The sequence below is a fragment of the Phycodurus eques genome, chromosome 3 (assembly GCF_024500275.1).
Source record: "Phycodurus eques isolate BA_2022a chromosome 3, UOR_Pequ_1.1, whole genome shotgun sequence".
Lineage (NCBI taxonomy): Eukaryota > Metazoa > Chordata > Actinopteri > Syngnathiformes > Syngnathidae > Phycodurus > Phycodurus eques.
Window position 1 is genome coordinate 18,572,311 of NC_084527.1, and position 19,817 is coordinate 18,592,127.

The window sequence follows — 19,817 nt, forward strand, 5'->3', positions numbered from 1 at the left end:
CTGTTGTCTGAGTCTTCGAAAACTGACCGGTGGTGCCTTCGCGGCAGACGAAAAACTTGTGAATTCACCCTTTTACCATTTAAAATTATCGTTTTGGTGTGGCAAAAATACAACTTCCGAAACGTGTCCATGTTTACAAACATCGTTACTGGCACAGTCAGTTATTTTTCTGGTCAAGGTTAAATTATTTTAAGTTTTTGCGTCGGCTCGCTACTACGGGTTGTTAATTTCCCCACCGGTGTTTGAACGCAGCGCCGGTCGCCGACTGCCTTTTACATTGTGAACGTTGATTTCCTCCCACGGCCCAGTCGTCCTCGTTGTCCGGGAGCCGACGACCGACTGGCGGAACAGGCGCCAGGTGAAAGCCCCACGAACCGTCGCCTGGAGCCGACGACCGGGGTAAGACATTCCGCCCCTCCCTCCGTTCCCACATCTCCTGTCTTTTTTTAATCGAAGTGCACCTGATAGCGTCGAACTCGGCCAACCGAGAGCGACGCTCGTCCATTTTGGGGTTAAATTTAAGACCAAAATGGAGGTTAAATTAGTGTACTTTTGGACATTAGTTCACTAAAATGCTTTAAGATAGTAGCTGGAAAAAGAAGAGGGGGGAGTGGAGAGGGAGCACCGCAGCTCGGGATCTCCCATGGCTACTACAAGCAGAAGCGGGGTGTGCGCCAGACGTAGCCGCTCATGTGTCGCTTTTTTCGGTCATATATCACCAGTTACCACCCACTCTCCGAAAACGTATTTTTTAAAAGCGACTTTTTGTTGTTGTTGGAGTCGTGACGTCCTTGACGGGTAGCGCTATATTTGATTTACACTCTTCCACCCGTCTTTCCAATCCAGGCCCGAGCATGGGGAGGAGGGTAGCCGGCGACGAGCGTGCGCTGAGCGGCATGCCGCTGTGACGACCCCCCCCGCTCTTCCTCTCCCCTCCAGGAAACATCCAACACTTTTCCAAGTGCACACACGCAACATGACAATTTTCAAGCAAGAGAATGTCGAGGAGTTTTATGAGATCGGAGAAGAACTGGGCAGGTGAGTCACACTTTCACTTAAAATCATTACACCTGTTCCTCTCACGATGGGCCATGAAAAAAATCTGATGCAATGATGGAAAAAATATGTATACCGCGGTGCCTCGATTTACGAGTTTAATTAGTTCCGTGACTTCACACGTAACTCGAGAATAATCTTGTGTCTCAAATCATCTTTCCCCATTGAAATGAATAGGATTGCTGTTGGTACGTTCCAGACCCACAAAACAACACCAGTAAAAATGTTTGTAATGATTTTAATTTAAAAAAAAAAAACAACATCAACACACCATACATTATTGTACGTCATAAAAACATACTGATATAACTTACCATATTTTCATGACCATAAGGCGCACTTAAAGTACTTAAATTTTCTCCAAAATGGACAGGGCGCCATATAATGCGATGCGCCTTGTGTGTGCACTGAGTTCCAAAATCTGTAAATGTTGTTGTGACTTTGATGAGCGCTCCGCTTGACTGACTGGGAGCATTTCCTACCGACATGCTGCTTATATAGGGGAAAGGTGGACGTGACTGAGGACAGCATGTGGAGGTTAAAGGGGCAAGAGTGCGCGTGAAAGAGCACTCTAAAAGCACGCCCCCAGTAGGTATATAGCGCCGGTATGTGCATTGTGCAAAACAACATCGGTTTGGCTAAGGACTCCCAAAAATGGCACCTACGATGAGACATGTTTACGAAGCACAGTTTGCAAGCTATCAGTTACGCGGAGGAACATGGGAATCGAGCAGCCGCGAGAGAATTCAAGATCAACGAATCCATGGTTGGGAAGTGGATGAAGCAGGAAAACGAGCTTTGCCAAGTCAAGAAGACGAAGCGGCGGGCGAGATACGCCACCATATGTGAATGGATTGTGGATGCCTGGGCTAAGGTATCTGCTTTGACTGTTGTCCGAGCTTTCTCGAAAGCCGGCATCATTGCTGAACAGCCCCCCGGCAACGAGACTGACTCCGACAATGACGAGAGGGAACCCGGCATGTTTGATTGAGAACTTGCCCAGCTGCATTTCGGATACAGACGATGAGGACTTTGATGGGTTTGTGGATGAGGATTGATAAAAAAATAACGTGAGTACATTGTTAAATACTTCAGTAAAGTACAACCGAACTCAGTTTTGCTCCCGCTGCCTTTTTAAAAACATATGCTAGCATGCATGCTAGCGTATGTTTTAGCGTGTATGCATGCTACCGTATGTTTTAAGCTAGCGTATGTTTTACCAATGCCTGCGCCCAATAATACGGTGCGCCTTATGTATGTGTTAAATACAGAAATAGACCCTGCAACTGAGACTGCGCCTTTTACTGCGGTGCGCCTTATAGTCGTGAAGATACGGTAGTTTAATAGGATGTCAAGAATTAAACAGTTTGTGCTCCTTCTGGTGTGTGTGCCTTGGCCACCAGGGGGAAGTATAATACATACAAGATAAACACAAAGAAGAAGGCCACCACAGCTCAGTAAACTGCAGCAATATTAAGAGGTTGATTCCATGGGACAGGAGCAAAAAATACATACCCGCTCAAGTACTTCTGGCTCCCATGGTTGCCATGGCGTTAACTGTTAGAGTTTTGTAAACATCTGCTTTTCAGTGCTACGGCATGCTCGCAAAGTAAAATGAAACGGTTCATGTTCGGCGCACAAAAAGCTGTACTGTCAATCATTGATGTGTGCCTTATGCCTAGATCAGACTACAGGATTTTAGCCTCGAAATTGGATCGGGCCCGACATATTTTGTCGGGAACAACAAAACGTTTTGTAGTATGACGATGTCGTGTCACGATTTGGCCCCACGATAGCCCTATGACTCCTAAATAAAAAGTCTAGCATGTTTGAGTTTTTTATTTTTTTTATTTTTTATTTTCCGTGTAGTGTGACATAAACAACAAATCTCCGACAGCCAGGGTCCGAAATTAACACTAGCCAAATGCGACTAAATGATCCGTTTGGCTAGTGAATCTCAAGACTGCTACTCTGTTTCTACCCATATACACAAGCATACACACGCAAATCGTAGTGCAGCGGCGTGTGTCCTGGAGCCAGTGATATTGTAGCAGGGTGTGTTCTGCCAGGAAAGTCTGTGGGATTCCTAATAACGGCGAACTCTGTTATCAGCTGTGTGCGTATTTCTAGGGTTGGGAATGATAAACCGATACGACTGGATATCCGTTCGTAAAGGCGAGAGATACCACTGTATCGGTAGCAGACTCTGTTATCGATACAAAATCTGCCAGGAATCCTTAGATATGTCAGGTGTAGGGCTACGGACCGGATATTGCGAGGCCAGGAATCTGTTGGAAGGTTTATGGTTTTCATCTTGTAAAACAAGTGTGAGAGGTCTCCCTCTTTCCTCCGCAGGTAACGTTATGTTTAAAACCAAACGCAGCAATGCTGGATACTAGTGACACTACTATCTTAACTACATTTCTCCGTAGCGTCACTATTTGAACATCAAATAGATTTTCAGTAGTTAAGCCACGCCGGCACGGTGAACGACTGGTTAGCACATCTGCCTCACAGTTCTGGGCACTGGGGTTAAAATCCCGGCCCCGCCTGTGTGGAGTTTGCATGTTCTCCCCGTGCCTGATTGGTTTTTTTCTGGGCACTGCGGTTTCCTCCCACATCCCAAAAACATGCGTGGTAGGTTGATTGAAGACTCTAAATTGCCCATAGGAGTGAATGTGTGTGCAAATGGTTGTTTTTTTTCTATGTGCTCTGCGATTGGCTGGCGACCGGTTCAGGGTGTACCCCGCCTCCTGCCCAGCGATAGCTGGGATAGGCTCCAGCAGCCCACGACTCTAGTGAGGATAAGTGGTCAAGAAAATGGATGGATGGATAGTTAAGCTACTTTCATCGTCACGGCGATAACAAAGGTGCATACCCCCAGGAGTTGTAAACATTGAATGTGACGTCACGTTACAAACCCTATCTTAAGTCCACCGTTGACACCGGGGCCGGCGGCGAAACGTGCGCCGCAGATTGTAAACATGCAGACAGTATGGCAAAGGTAGGTACATCTCTGCAATTTCCTTGAGCTGTAACTCCGCAAACTAATACTTCTTCTCGAGTACTTGCGGTCCACTTATACGTTCGTGTTGGTACTGTGCGTCCCAAAAAAGAAACTACAGAAAAGACACAGCCAGGTCTGTCCCGAAGCTGACACAACAATTGCCAGTTGAACTAAGATAGTCATCATGACTTAAAAGTTCAAAAAGTCAGTCAGCACTCAGCAAGCAGCAGCAAAAAAAATAAAAATGCATGTGCGCAGTGGCGGTCCTAGCATGAATGGCACGGTGTGTGAGACCACCCATGGCTCTTAAAATATTGTTTGTGGAAAGAAAATCTTCATAATTATTCTGGTCTATTTAAAAAATTAATTTGATATTGAAATAAAAGAATACATATTTTTTATGTTTTACAGTGCCATAAAGCAACAATGCTCAAGTGGTCTTTTACTGTACATGTTTGAAAATAAGGTTAGACAAATTTCATTTTATAGAATTGGGTTAAGCGCATACCCGTGTGGACGCCTCGGTTACGCGCTCGCTAGTATTGTTTTTGTCTTTGGAGACATTACACGACTCACTTACACAAAGGGAGACTTGCTAACCATCAAGGAGTCTACTCCGGTCTTTCTTTCACCAACCTTCGCAAATCCGCTCAGTTTTTTCCCTGAGTTACTCAACGGAGCAGCGACCGCAGTCTTTGGCGCATGGAGGCGGAGGCGGCGCCACACAGGGAAGCGAGCCGGCATCCAGGTGAATTCAGATTGGCGTTTCCGTCGATCCACCTCGCGAATCTACGCTCCCTACCCAACAAAATGGACGAGCTTCATCTTCTGATAAAGACCAGTAAAGACTTCGGACGTTCCGCCGCCATGTTCTTTACGGAGACTTGGCTTTGTGGGGCTGTACCCGATGGCGCCGTCATGCTTCCCGGCTTTCATCTTCACAGTGCAGACCGCGACATGGAATCATCGGGGAAAACAAAAGGCGGCAGGATATGCTTCTATATCAACGAAAAATGGTGTACGGACGTCACGGAGCTCAGCACACACTGCAACCCGCATTTAGAGTTGCTGTTTTTGAACTGTAAGCCATTCTACTCGCCTCGTGAGTTCGCATCATTCATTCTCGCTGGTGTCTACATTCCGCCTCAGGCTAACAAGAAGGCCGCACTGCTAATGCTCGCCGAACAAGTAAACGAAATTGAAAAAAACACCCTGACTCACCCCTCATTATTCTCGGGGACTTTAACAAAGCTAAACTCAACCACGAACTCCCTAAATACAAGCAGCACATCGACTGTTCTACCAGGGAAAATATCATTTTAGACCACTGCTATACTACGTTAAATAACTCATACCGTGCCAAACCTCGTGCAGCACTGGGCTCGTCTGATCACTGCTTAATTCACTTAATACCGACATACAGGCAAGAACTTAAATGCGCGAAGCCTACAGTGAAAACTGAAAAAGTGGACCAATGAAGCAAAGATGGAACTTCAAAGCTGTTTAGACTGCACAGACTGGAGTGTCTTTGAAAATTCAGCTGGCAGCCTGGATGAATATACGGACACTGTCACATCCTATATCAGTTTCTGTGAGGAGGTGTGCGGACCAACAAAGTCATTTCCCCAAGGTTGTGTCCTCTCTCCGCTGCTCTTCTCTCTCTACACGAACGACTGCACCTCAACGCACCCGGCTGTCAAACTCCTGAAGTTTGCAGATAAAACCACTGTCATCGGCCTCATCAAGGACTGTGACGAGTCTGCATATCGACAGGAAGCGGAGCGGCTGGAGCTGTGGTGCGGCCGACATAATCTGGAGCTGAACACGTTCAAGACTGTAGAGATGATCGTGGACTTCAGGAGGCATCCTTCGCCACAGCTGCCCCTCACGCTGTCCAGCTTCCTTGTGTCAACCGTCGAGACCTTCAAGTTCCTGGGAATTACAGTCTCTCAGGACCTGAAGTGGGCGATCAACATCAACTCCGTCCTCAAAAAGGCCCAGCAGAGGATGTACTTCCTGCGGCTTCTGAGAAGGCACGGCCTGCCACAGGAGCTGCTGAGGCAGTTCTACACAGCGGTCATTGAATCAGTCCTGTGTTCTTCCATCACAGTCTGGTTTGGTGGTCCTACAAAAAGGACAAACTCCGACTGCAGCGGACAATCAAAACTGCTGAAAAGATTGTCGGTACCCATCTACCCACCCTTGAGGACTTGCACGCTGCCAGAACTAAGACAAGCGCATGCAAAATCCTCTCGGACCCTCCACATCCCGGTCTCCGGCTCTTCCGGCTCCTTCCCTCAGGTAGGCGCTACCGATCAATGCAAACTAGAACGAGCAGACATTGCAACAGCTTTTTCCCTCTTGCAATCAACTTCTTAAACAGCTAACCTACAATTCCGTTGCAACTTGCTGCCAATTTTTTTGTTTTGAGTTTGTTGTCACATTTCTGTCGGGCCAATTATAGATTACTCGTGCACTCACTGTAGTAGTCTCGCCACGTTGCACTATTTGCATATCTGTTGTTGACCAATACTGGCCACTCATCCCAGAGTTGCATCTGCCCCATTTGCACACTGACTGAGGAGTATCTGCAACATTTCCACAATCAACATTGTCCCAGATTATCGTACTACTGGTCACTTTAAACTGCATACATTCCTTGAAGTTTCTACGCCCTTTGCACGATGGTCATTGCACCGGACTCTTGCTATATTAGTCATTCAAAATGCTCTAAGTGCTAGAGGACTCTGCATCTCTTTGCACAATTATAAAAAAAAAAAAAACTAGCAACCCTTTACTGCTCAGTGACTGTTTTTGTGAATGTCTTTATGTCTCAAAAGTGTTCTCTGTCAATTGACTGTCTGTTGTCATACTAGAGCGGCTCCAACTACCGGAGACAAATTCATTGTGTGTTTTTTGGACATACTTGGCAAATAAAGATGATTCTGATTAGCACGTGCAAATGTTGACTGTCAAGTTTTTTTCTGCACCAAATTGAATCGAGAATCGTATCGCTCACATACTGAATCAAATCGTATCGAATCGTTCTGCCCGTAGAGATATCATTTTTTAATCAAATTGCTACCTGTGTATCTAGATATGGTTCAAGATATAAGATATAGAGATTCCCAACCCTACAAATTTCCTCGTCTAACATGATGGGATGCGCATGGCAACAGTCAATAGGAGAAATCCTTTTCCTACTCCGCTTCCATTTGCAAGTAGCAGCTTGCACCCTCAGCTGGCTCGCCCCCTTGCTCTGTAGCGAGATCGAGACACCTAGCCGTCCTCTGAGGCAGCTGAGTCTGTGCCGGACCCGTCCTCACCCCGGCGACAGAGCCGATGTTGGTTGTGTGGCGGGGGTCTCGAAAGCGACTTGGAGATAATGCTATTATAACTAGCTGATATGTAAGGTATGTCGGCTCCCTCAAAAATGGACAACACTGTGTTTACTCATTTGAAGTACCACCCAAGTGATTATGTGGAAAGCAAAAAAAAAAAATGTGATTGCAGTCAGTAGAGCCTGTCATTCACTGTTGCTAGCACAAGTAGCATTATCAGTTAGCCACTGCTAGCGGTGAGGCCAGTCCAAAGCAACTACAATCAATTGTGTCATCATTATTCAGGTGGTTTGTAAAATGGCTAATCTTAGGTGTACCCCGCCTCTTGCCCAGAGTCAGTGGTCAGAGTCAGTTTGCTTAAAGATGTTTGTAAAATGTGATTGCATGTGTTGTCTTGTAGTTTTGACCAAAGAATGAGTGGGCTTAAGTGAGCTAATGTGGATAGCTATGCTATCTACGCACGAGACAATTGGTCCATATTGAACTCAATTACTGACGTGGATGAATTTGCTTTAATGGTACAGATCACCTTGTTCAGTGAAATTTACAGTGTCTCTTGAGGGAATTGTAAAAAATCCAATCATTTTGCACAGAGAGAAACGGACTGGAAGAAGCGGGGATGGATCATTCCTTAAAACCAGGAAGTGCATGGCATAACCCCCATATGTGTGCACCATTTGTGTTCAAATATCTAGTGTCGTGAAGATCTTGGTATCCTCTCGGACTCGACTCACAAAAGTCTTGGTCTTGTCTTGTCCTGACTGGCTTGGAGTCTGGAGTTCTTGTCGAGACTGGTCATGACCAGCAGTGATCTGCTATTCTTCAACTTCAATAATATGATAATAAGGAGAATCACTTGGCTTACAAAAAGCTCAGCTCAGGACAGGACTCTCGAACATTTCAACCCAAATATGCAAATAATTTGAGGCCACCTAGGATTCTCACAATGACAATGCACTTGTCTTTTGGGACAAAAACCATGACAGATTCCCACAACTCCTTGTTTGCACTGAAAGTACTTTCAGTTTCTGCTTCATCTGCACCAGCTGAGAGGGTTTTTAGTAGAAGGGGCACCCCACCGTACATGGTTTGGTCACAAAATGCTCTCTTATGTAAATGCAACCAATTGCTTCTTTAAATCTGTAAATACATAGCAGGTTTAATTCTTTGCAAGAATTTAGTTGAAATTTTGAGATTTTTGCATGCAGTGCTTTGAAAGAGTTGCTGACACTTGACTGTTAAATGCAGGGATCTCATTTGATGTGCGTTGTGCATCTGAGATGCACAAAAATTTGCAGGGACGCGCATGAAGCATATTCAGTCTGCGTCCGTAGATATGTGGTTTAAGACCCATCCTACGTATGTGTGTATTGGAGAAGAGCTTCCACACACAACAAATCAAAAGGATCTCGTTTGATGTGCGTTCTGCATCTGAGATGCACAAGAATTAGCAGGGACGCATGAAGCATATTCAGTCTGCGTCCGTAGATACGTGGTTTAAGACCCACCCTACGTATGTGTGTGTTGGAGAAGAGCTTCCACACACAATGAATCAAAAGTATGAATCCCTTCTTGGTGTTAGCCAATCAGAGGCAGAGCAGCGCGAGTTATTGTTCCATAAATACAATGGATACATGAATAATGCACTGAATAATTTTTCATTGTTGTGGTAACACCCGCCGCGCCGCTCTCGACGCAGCAAGATGCTGGTAGAACGGCGTTTGCTCCGTAGATTCACAGAACTGGGACAAAGGGAAAGTTAACTTGATTACATTCGCTAGCCTATGAGCTAACAAGCTAGCGAGCTATTGGCTGGAGCTAAAAAGCTCACTCGACCGCGGCGACATTGTTAAAACGTCAACGCTCAGAGTTTTTTTCTGTTCTCCACATAACACAGACACACACGTGAGGGAGAGTTAACTGTTTATAAATTATAAACACAGTGGCCCACGTTATCAATATTCAGGCATTAGTTGACTTCAGCGAACTCATTTTCAGTGTCATTTGATTGATAGGGAAAGGTCTTACAGTCCAGCAGATCGAGGGCGGGCCTTATTTTAGATTTTATTTATCCTTTATTTAACCAGGTAAAAGCTTACTGAGAGAGAAAATCTCTTTATCAAAACCCAAGAGGCAGCAGAAATTATACAGTACATAAGAGGATATTTATCCATCCATCCATCCATTTTCTGAGCCGCTTCTCCTCACTAGGGTCGTGGGCATGCTGGAGCCTATCCCAGCTATCATCGGGCAAGAGGCGGGGTACACCCTGAACTGGTTCCCAGCCAATCGCAGGGCACATACAAACAAACAACCATTCGCACGCACAATCACACCGACGGGCAATTTAGAGTCTTCAATTAATGCATGTTTTTGGGACGTGGGAGGAAACCGGAGTGCCCGGAGAAAACCCACGCAGGCACGGGGAGAACATGCAAACTCCAATAAATAAAAATAAAGCCTAATAAATAATGATATTCAAATTTATGGCATCTGATTTAAAAACAGTGACAAAGCCCAAATGCTTTTGAGTACATAAATGGTGTTCAATGTTTTATCGCGACGTTCTTCTTCTGTTCTTCTATTTATTAGCTTACTGCAAATGTGTTGCACCATGCATGCATTGCACCACACTGCCCATAAGAGACCAAGGCGCGCACAGCAGGAACAGCAGATAGTCATTTTTTTTTTTCCTGACTTTCTGACATGAAATAAGACTAATTTTCCTCTTTGTGGCCCGTGGGCTGGGAGCTTGACATGTCTGTCTTCATGAATGCAGGCCATGATGGTCTCTTGTCAGTGATGATGAAGCATTCGCAAGCTCCTGGAGATTTATCACATGAGGCTTGGGGGGCGGTCATCATTCTGCCTGACTCAGGTCAATGTTAAATTCACACCCCTGTCCACCATTTTCAAAATTCCCCAAGAGAATGACTAGGTTAACTAACTAGCAGTGTTGTGAGTAACTACTTAAATGTAAAAAGGTTATGTAATTTAATTACAAAATGTATGTAATTGTAATCCATTACATTACTGGGACAAAATGTATAGTGAAATTAGTTGCTTTTGGAAATGTCCATGATTAGAATGTTAGTTACATTTGATAAATGGCAGCAAAAACCTTTTTTTCTTATCACTTCCTGCTGAAGCAACATGACCTTACATGTCATGTTTTTTTTTTATCAGTTTAATATTTGTCTGAAGAACAAATATGTGGTTAACTCCAAAATAATTGTTGTTTTGATCCACTTTTTTCGAGGAACCATCCAATGGCCCTGTTGATGGATTCATTACAAATTTTAAAAAAAGTAATCAAAATGTAATACAATGTAATTAGTTATTTGAGAAGGTAATTGAAGTAGTTACACTACTATTACACTTTTTTACAGGGTAACTTGTAATTGTAACCAGCTACATTACAAAGTAATCGTCCCAAAACTGCTAACTAGGACTAAGACTAACAACAAACAGCTAACTAGGCTAAAGAAAATGTGTTGAAAGGTGGGATATGTGTGTGAAGTTTAATCCCCGACACTCACTTTACCCCTTATGTGTTGAAAGCAACTGTCACTGTCCAACAACAAATGATTTCCCATCTTCAACCTGGAAATGTTTTCCACCTTTGGACGTAGTATCAGAGGAGCAATGGGATCTCTGTGTGAAAAGACGCTGAAGGGATTTTTGGAAAGCGGGACAGGGGTGTGAAGTTTTAACACCCGACACTAGCCATCGACCGCTATCAAATTCTGATAGTATGATAACTGTGAGCAAATACAAATATTGCAGTTTCATGGTATCACGGTATTTCAATTACAGCTGTAAAATGTATTATTTTGAAATGTTTGCGTAAATAACTTTCCATTGAACGCACTCTGTAGGCTCATTAATAAACATAAAAAGAAAAGAAGTCATGGGATTTTTCTAAATAAACTATAAATTTAGTACACTAGTACAGTCAGTGCCTTTGTAGTTTTACTATTAATGTATTTTCCACAACTCGTTGACATTTTTGCATGCAAGTAAGACAACTTTGGCATATTAGTAGGATAACTAACTACGTTTTACTAGTAAGGCAAAACTACTAGTGGGCATGTTGGTGCTACTTGTAGGTCCCACGAGGTTCCTTGTGTGTGACACATCTCTGGTAGTTGTGCCTAGTTGTGTTACCAGTGCAGCACAGTAGTTTACGAGTAAGGATAAATTGCTTACTCGTTGGCGAAATGTGGCACAAGTAGTGGAAAAAAACTTTACTTGTAAGACACTTTTTACTAGTACGCCAAATTTTCTTACAAGCGAAGACAAAGAGCATACTAGTACATTAACCTTAAGGTGGAGATCAAGGATATTGAATAAATGCTGTTTAGAAGGCAGAGGTGATGGATTGCTACACATGCACACACTGACCTACATTCAAACCCATTTTTCCCGGGCTGGCACGAATGGGTGCAGGGGCCGAGTCTGCATGGCAAATCTGTCACTCATCCTCCCCCACTTGTATTTCCTACTACCAGCCCAAGGAGCAGCCGTCAATCAAGTGGCGACCACTCATTTGGACTCCATGATGTGTAGACTTTACACCGATTTTGTCAGCCTTATCGGTATCGTCCGATAATGAGCATTTTATGCTGATCGGCTTTAATATCATAATTCACCGATCCCATCAATGACGTCATTGATCGGATCCGCAAAAGACATTTACTCCGTGTCGCCATCGTGCACAGTATATTTGAATCCAAAAGCTAGTTTATTTTTAGCCTTGTCGCGTGTCTTTTGACGTAGACCTGTAAATATCTGACGGCCAATAAAGGTTTTTAAAAAATTTGCTCTTTCACGATTGCACTGTCAGACACCTGCAATAAAATCTTGTTTTCCGATACCAACGCATCCTGTTTTTTACGATCAGTGGGCTTCATCTTGCCAACTTAAATGCGACCGGATACACTCGTTACCATGGCGACAACAAGAAGAGTGGATCGCTCAGACTGTATTATAAAAACAAAATTGTGGAAAAACGTGTGTTGGTGGTCACTGGTGGTTGGGACAGGAGAGGACATTCGTTTTAAGGTTTTGATTCGGATGCCTCTCGGACGCCTCCATGGTGAGGTGTTGCGGGCACGTCCCACCGGGAGGAGACCCCGGGGACGACCCAGGACACGCTGGAGAGACTACATCCTTCGGCTGGCCTGGGAACGCCTCGGGAGCTGGATGAAGTGGCTGGGGAGGGGAAAGTCTTGGCGTCCCTGCTAAAGCTACTGCCCCCGCGACCCGACCTCGGATAAGCGGTAGAAAATGGATGGCTGAAGATACATTATTTATTGTAAATAGAATTTTTTGAGTAATTAGTTACACAAGTATATACAGTAAATGAACAGGTCATTTAAATGGACACATTCCTCGATCATGTGATCGGATCGGTTATCGTTTTTTTAAAGTTGCTGATCGGCAGTGTGTATCACAACAAATCACTGCATCTTATCATGACCTTCCTTTTCCATCCATTTTCTATACCACTTTTCCTGTTGAGGGTCGTAGAGTGCTCGAGCGTATCCCAGCTTACTTTGGGTGGAAGGCGGACTACACCCTAGTGTTGCACCAAGTACATATACCAGTACCGTACTGAGGTTTTTGAAGTAAAAAATAGCACGGTACCTTTTTTAAAACATTTTTTTTTTTAAATTACTACCGGTAGTTAAAAAAATTGAAATTTGCGTGACAAAAGCTATATAAGCTGTCTTGAAGGCCAGTACCCGAAAAGCTGCCAGTCAGCCAATGACCGTTTGTCTTCCGACAAGTTGTGTGCGCAGGTCCACCGGGACGTATCCTCAGAGTCCGCAGCTCACGAGGCTGTGTGGTAAAGTCAGTGTTTTTTGCAGTGGATTCTCCATGGGGACACATGGTGTGGGCCTGCCGCTTTGTTAATCTTGTGTTGTGTCATTACGCTGTCTTCCTGCTGATTTTCATCAAGGTGTCACCAACTCTTCTTCTCTGGCTAACACCTGGCACTATAGTAAGCGATGTCTGATATCTAGTAGTGAATGGTATTATTACATCTTAAAACTGTTACAGTAGAGGCAATTATATCTTAAATTAATCTAGGGGCTACTCCGAGTGTGGGCACTGGCCATGTTTCCTCTATGTTCAAAATTTTAAAAAAGAAATCAAAAAATCTCCCAAAGCAATTTGCAAATAATAATGAAAATTCCCCTGGCGGCACGGTGGAGAGTGGTTAGCACATCTGCCTCACAGTTCTGAGGACTGGGGTTCAAATCCCAGCCCCGCCTGTGTGGAATTTGCATGTTCTTCCCGTGCCTGCGTGGGTTTTCTACGGGTAGTCTGGTTCCCTCCCACATCCCAAAAACATGCACGATAGCTTAATTTAAGACGCTAAATTGTCTGTAGGTATGACTGTGAGTGTGAATGCTTGTTTGTTTATATGTGCCCTGCGATTGGCTGGCAACCAGTTCAGGGTGTACCCCGCCTCCTACCCGCAGTTAGCTGGGATAGGCTCCAGCATACCCGCGACGCTAGTGAGGATAAGCGGTGTTGATAATGGATGGAAAATTCCCCTAAAACTTATTGTGGGGCCACTTCAAGTGTGCCGGCAGTTGCTCATTCCTGATGTAGACCATCTAAATACCAGAAGAGATTGTGAAATGCTTTAATGCTGATTCTTCCCCATTCGTATGTGCGCGCTTGCGATCAATGCATTCAGCATTGTGATTCTGCTTTAATTCTGATTCTTTCAATTTCAGCAGCTCTGTGGTTTTACTATTTGGAAGGGGAATGAGGGTTTTCATACTGAATTTGCGTTGTTCAGGAGGGTGACTGGATCCCGGCCAACTGTCTTAGTGGGTAACAGGGGGTGTCACTGTGTGTGCGTGAGTGTATGTGGTTACATCCCTTTGTGGTCAGTTAGGACAGTTGTTCAAGTGTGTCTGCGGTCCTCCACCTTATACAACCTTGAAGTCCTCACTCGAAGATGTGCATCACAGTCCACTAACTGATCTTTAACCATTATGTGCTGTATGGATTGTTGATTAATCGTGTCTAGAAGCAGTGGAGTGCACTATAAAAATGTTTTGTTGTTCTTTTAAAGTAGAGTGCAATGTCAGCAGAGAGAAGTTGAACTTCTATACATCTACGCTATTAGCTCCATACCACTCTGCTGAAGTAAGAAGTAGGAATTCAGAATATTCACGAATTCTCTTCAAGTAATCGATTAAGTTTGCTGGATTTGTGTGGAATCGTATCAATAGCAGTATGACACTGGCATGGAAACATGAGTTCAGAACATTCAGAAAGCACTTTTCTCTTACCTTGAACACACTTTTTAGTTTTGGCTGTCTAACTTTATTATAAAACATTTGTTAAAGCAGCAATAAACAAACGGGCCCTCACTCCCCAGTTTTCAGTAGCAGTTTGTCTTAGAATGAGCCCTGGAATGTTCCCAAAATGGCCGACTTTCTATTCAAATTCGGGCACGGGTCCTTGAGACTTTTCTGTGCATCCTGTTTAGGCATGGCCACCCAATTTTGTGTTCACCAGTGAAACTGGTGTCATGGACTGATATTTTATTTTTATTTTATTTTATTTTATTTTGAGTGAGAATTGGTAGATTGAAACCAAAATGGTAGTGGTTTTTGGGGATTGTCCGTTAAGACTTTTTTGTGTCCTGTTATGATCGATAAGTCTACCCAATTTCGTATCGACTAGTGAAACTGGTGTCGGGCTGATTTATTCATTTATTTATTTATTTTTTTCTTTTTACACTTGAACCAGAACACACTAAAGATTAAAGAGCCACCTGACTTTGTCATGAGATCCTGAGAGTTGCTAAAAAAAAACATTCAAATGTCGGCTTTGCTGCAATATAAGGCAGGAGATGATAGCTGTATAGACTGAGCAGCTGGTGCCCCCAAATCCCCCCTCCCTCCTTCCTCACCTCCCACCATCACCTCCTTCTCTTTCTCCTTCTCCTCTTCATTACATGTCAAGCTTTCACTTTCTACAAGTTTTATCAGGATAATTATGTTGTTATAACTATAATAAGTCAACCAAAGGCATGAGCTCTATTTAACTGCAGTTCATTCAGAATGCGCCAGCTGGGGTTCTGACCAGAGCAAAGAGATCGGAACATATTCTCAAATTCTAGTCTCTACACTGGCTCCCAGTCAGCTTTAGTATAGACTATAAAGTTCTGCTACTGGTCTATGGATCACTAAATGGTTTAGATCCTGAATACTTGAAAGACATGCGAATGGAATATAAGCCCAGTCGGGCTCCGAGACGCAGATCTGATAACGAAGCACAGAGTCCAAAGCAAGCATGGTGAAGCAGCATCTAGCTGCTATGCAGCAGGCAAATGGCAAGTTGCCAAAAGAATCGAAGTCTACTCCAATTGTCAATGTTTTTAACTCCAGTTTCAAAATTCTTCTTTTGTTCATGCTTTTCAGAACATTTCTGCTTTTAAATGATCTTTACTTCACTTGTTTTAATTGTGTTTGTTCTCGTTGATGTTTTAAAGATGCTTTTTATTTTTCTCGTTATTTTTAAAATGCTTCTGATCGTGTAAAGCACTTGGAGTTACCTTGTGTATGAAATGCACTGTCTGAATAAAATTTGCATTGATTTGCTTTAAATACAGGTACTGTATACAGTTTTGACCCTCAAACTGATTATTTGTATTTGTATTATTTTTTATGGGGAAAAACTGCAACAAGCACAAAATGGAGGTCACTGGTGGCTCCATGTTAAGGAGATTTAAAGAATTGTGACAGTTTGAGTCTACTCAGTGACCTCGTCGTGAGGTTTGCTGGTGTCATGTGTCCCTGATGTGTCTGAAGGCATTTTAGTCAGTCCTCGAGGATGCCAATTATGCTGTGAATCGCTCAGCATGAACTAACACAGATAGCTGCAAGGTCTTGAAAACAAAGCGGCATCCACCACATACTACTACTACTACTACTAATAATAATAATAATGATCAGTGATACTGGGACATGACTCGTGCTGGTTTCAGGAATGTGCTGAAGATCACGCCATGCTGATGGCGGCATATCATAATAGTAAAGATGGTAAAGCGAGACTCGGGAGCACAATAACTGCCATTTTTAGCACTACCTTTAAAAACGAAGGTCGGAGGTGGAAGGACGTATGATTGCCATTTCTCTGATGTCCTCTATGGCTCTTTAAAAACACTGACCTATACACTACAGTGAATCCCAGAATATTCCAACAGCCCTGTTACATGTCATATTTTTTAAGGGTACAGCAATGTTTGTAAGCATTTGAAATGCTAGTTTTTTGGGATCATAGTTATGTGGTGCATTTATGGTTTAAACTGTTAATATAGGTAATTATAATCACTTTTAGGGTATTGTCAGTTATTGGCGGAAATTCGTGGTTGTAATCAGTCTCCAATTCCCAAACAAGGTGGGGGTCCACCCAACTCCCAAACAGTTTGAGGTATTGGGCTTTGAGGTGAAATTTCAGGAGGAACCTGAAATGACCTCTCACTTTTACAAGTGAACTTAATTTGACCTCTTAGCTTTTGAATCTGTATGTCCAAATGTTCAAAACACAAAACTCTAACCTTTGCAATTCCAGCCCCCGAAGCCAGTTTTGTTGAGGAACATGAAATTTGGGAGACAAGTCTAAGAAGACCCACAAAAAAATCTCAAGAAAAAACATGCCTGAAAAGAAACACAGTTTGTCATTTTGATGTGAAGCTGCCACGTCATTGTGCCCATTTCCTTGGTTTCTTCAAAGACAAGCTCCTCTTAGAAATGTTTTCCAATTGCTACCAAATTTGAACCACATGTAGTAGACAGATGGACGATACTAAATTGTGAAGAATTTTGTTTTCGTTCTTCAGTGTGGGCAGAACATGGCAGCGAAGCCTGGCGACAGGCCATAAAACACTGAACTAGAGGAACAACTCCTAGTGGTGTGTGCTTAGTAATAATGAGCTCATGAGAAAAATCCTCCTGATAGCCTAACAGACTTAAATTATTTTTTTTTTATTGTTGATAATCCATCAGCCTCTTCCTTCCTTCGAGCAGCCGGCGCTGCTTCTTCTTACTTCTCAAACCCGTTGCTATGGCTACTCTTTCCGCCAGTACACAATGGTGCGGTGGTTGCGTAACTATTGTGTTGCCCACACACGCGTACACGCACACACAGCTGTGTGTGTAGGGAACACTGAAAGCTGGCCTCCCACGCCGCTTACTAACTGCAAATTACACACAGTGGCCACAATATTAACATTAGCCCCACCTCCACCACCCAGTTAGTTCCAGTACAAGAGCTGCATCTCTAAATCTGCTTTTACAAAAATAGTAGAATAGAACAGTGACCTCCGCCAAGACAATGGAACAAACAGTTGTTTATTTATCCATCTGTTTGTTAGTTTGTCGGGTACTTCCTGGTTTATGGGCGCAAGACTATAAACAGACAGCCCGCACCATAGAAGACAATTCAGAATTTGACAACAGGCTTTGGGAATAAAGTGCCTATAAAAATGCACAAAAATCCAGACAAAGTTTTTACAAGAATAAAAGTTTTGCAAGACTAAATCATAATTTTAAGCGAAAAAATTATCGCATGTAAAAAGATGTTTGGCAAGGGGAAAAAAAAGTTGATTTCACAGGAATAAAGTTCTTTTACATGAAAATTTTAATCGTAAAAAAGTCGTCATCTCATGTCTTGCAATAAAAAATTATTTTACTTCAAAAAGTTGATTATACAAGAAAAACGTTGTAACTCTAGATGAAAACACAATCTTGAGAATTTTTTTTTATGAGGGTCATAATTATATGCGAAAAAGTTAAATAAGTCTTGTTTTTATGAGGAAAAGGTAATGCTACAAGAATAAAAATGTAGTATTGTACTACAAGAGTAAAGATGTCATTTCATGAAAAGTCATAAGTGCTTTGTAATATTTAGTATGTAATATAATACGTTATTTCTTGAGAAATTTTAATTATACAAGATTGGCTGGGGACCAGTTCAGGATATACCCCCCCTTCTCAACCAAAGGGGGCTCCAGCACCCCTGCGGCCCGAGTGAGGATAATTGGTATGGAAAATGAAGAACAATAAATAAATAAGCCATGCCATATATGAGAAAATCGCAATTTTATGAGAAAGTTCCTCCATTTGTAATTATACATAATAAATTCATAGTACAAGAAAAAAGTGTAATTTAATGAGAAAATTATAAGAAATTGTAAAACATTAATTATAAAAAGTGGATGAGTTGTAATCCTACAAGAACATTTTAGTTGCGATTCTACAATAATCAAGTTGTAATATGTAAATAAAGATGCAATTTTACAAGACATTTTTATGTATTGGAATTTTTACAAGAAAATTCTTTAAGATGTAATTATACCAGGAAAAAATATAAATGTACTGAAAAAATATTTTACCAGAAAAAAATATTTTTTTTTAACTTCAATTTTTGTAATTTTAAAAACAATGAAATGACAATTTGAACCTGATTTAATTATTATTTTTTTTACTTTGAGCTACATGAGGATCAGAATCGTTAGCCGAATAGCATAAATGCCTAAGTCATTTTTTAGAATTTTCAGAAAACATGAAATTTTTTTTAACAATTTCATCAAACAAGAAGCGTCCAGTTGCCTCGAATCAACCTTTGCAGATTACCATGAACTAGATGACTGAGAATATACACAGACATTAAGTCCCGCACGTGGGCTTCTTTTTATTGATATTGTGACATGGGCAATTATGCGTTTAGGCCTACGAAATATTCTAAATGGCAACCGCAAACAATATGCACATTGTCTTATATTGACACAGCTGTCATATTGGCTTTAATGTTGTGACATGATTAAGGAACTTTCAGGGTGAAAAACCAGTAGAAATAAGTTAATGTTCAATGAAATAATCATCTCATGTGGCTGGCCAGGGGAATGTTGTCATTCGTCTTCTGGCTGACAGGTGAAAATGTTGAGGAAGTAGAGAGAGAGTCGGGATTAAATGCTGAGCATTTTGTTAAGTGGAAAAGAGGGAAAGGATTTGCACAAACCATGGCAGATATGTTCATCATTAGCACTTTAACACGCACTTTGGTAGTGATGAGCAGTTTGGCAGGCATCTTTGTGAAATATTCCTGTCTGAACTGAAGAGCAAAAACACTCAATGATCACTCTGCATTCATTGCATGTATCAAGTCATAAAAAAAAAAAAACAAGGATTTGATTTCTCACGAACGAATATCACATATATTAGCACACCACCGCTGACCGCACAGTCGGTTCTCTGAGTGATTGAAAATCATGGCGGAGAGAGTGAAATGGTCAAAAGTTTGATTGCATTCCTCAAAGGTTGACAGTGACAATGCACGTAGCCACAATCGGTCATTTAAATGTAAGGAGGGGGGAAACA

General features: G+C 42.4%; 1 protein-coding gene across 4 annotated transcripts in view; it reads left to right on the forward strand.

Annotated features, from left to right (window-relative positions):
• Positions 1-266: 266 nt before the first annotated feature.
• dapk1 (death-associated protein kinase 1) overlaps positions 267-19,817 on the forward strand; it is a 76,570-nt gene continuing 57,019 nt past the window's right edge. For 3 of the 4 annotated variants that reach the window (XM_061672316.1, XM_061672318.1, XM_061672320.1), the window contains exons 1-2: positions 267-399; positions 847-1,038. In XM_061672316.1, coding sequence (XP_061528300.1) covers positions 977-1,038 — 62 coding nt within the window. In that variant the 5' untranslated portion in view covers positions 267-399; positions 847-976. Of the gene's footprint in view, positions 400-846; positions 1,039-6,123; positions 6,365-19,817 lie in introns of those variants that run through there. The other variant, XM_061672317.1, reaches the window with a different exon arrangement.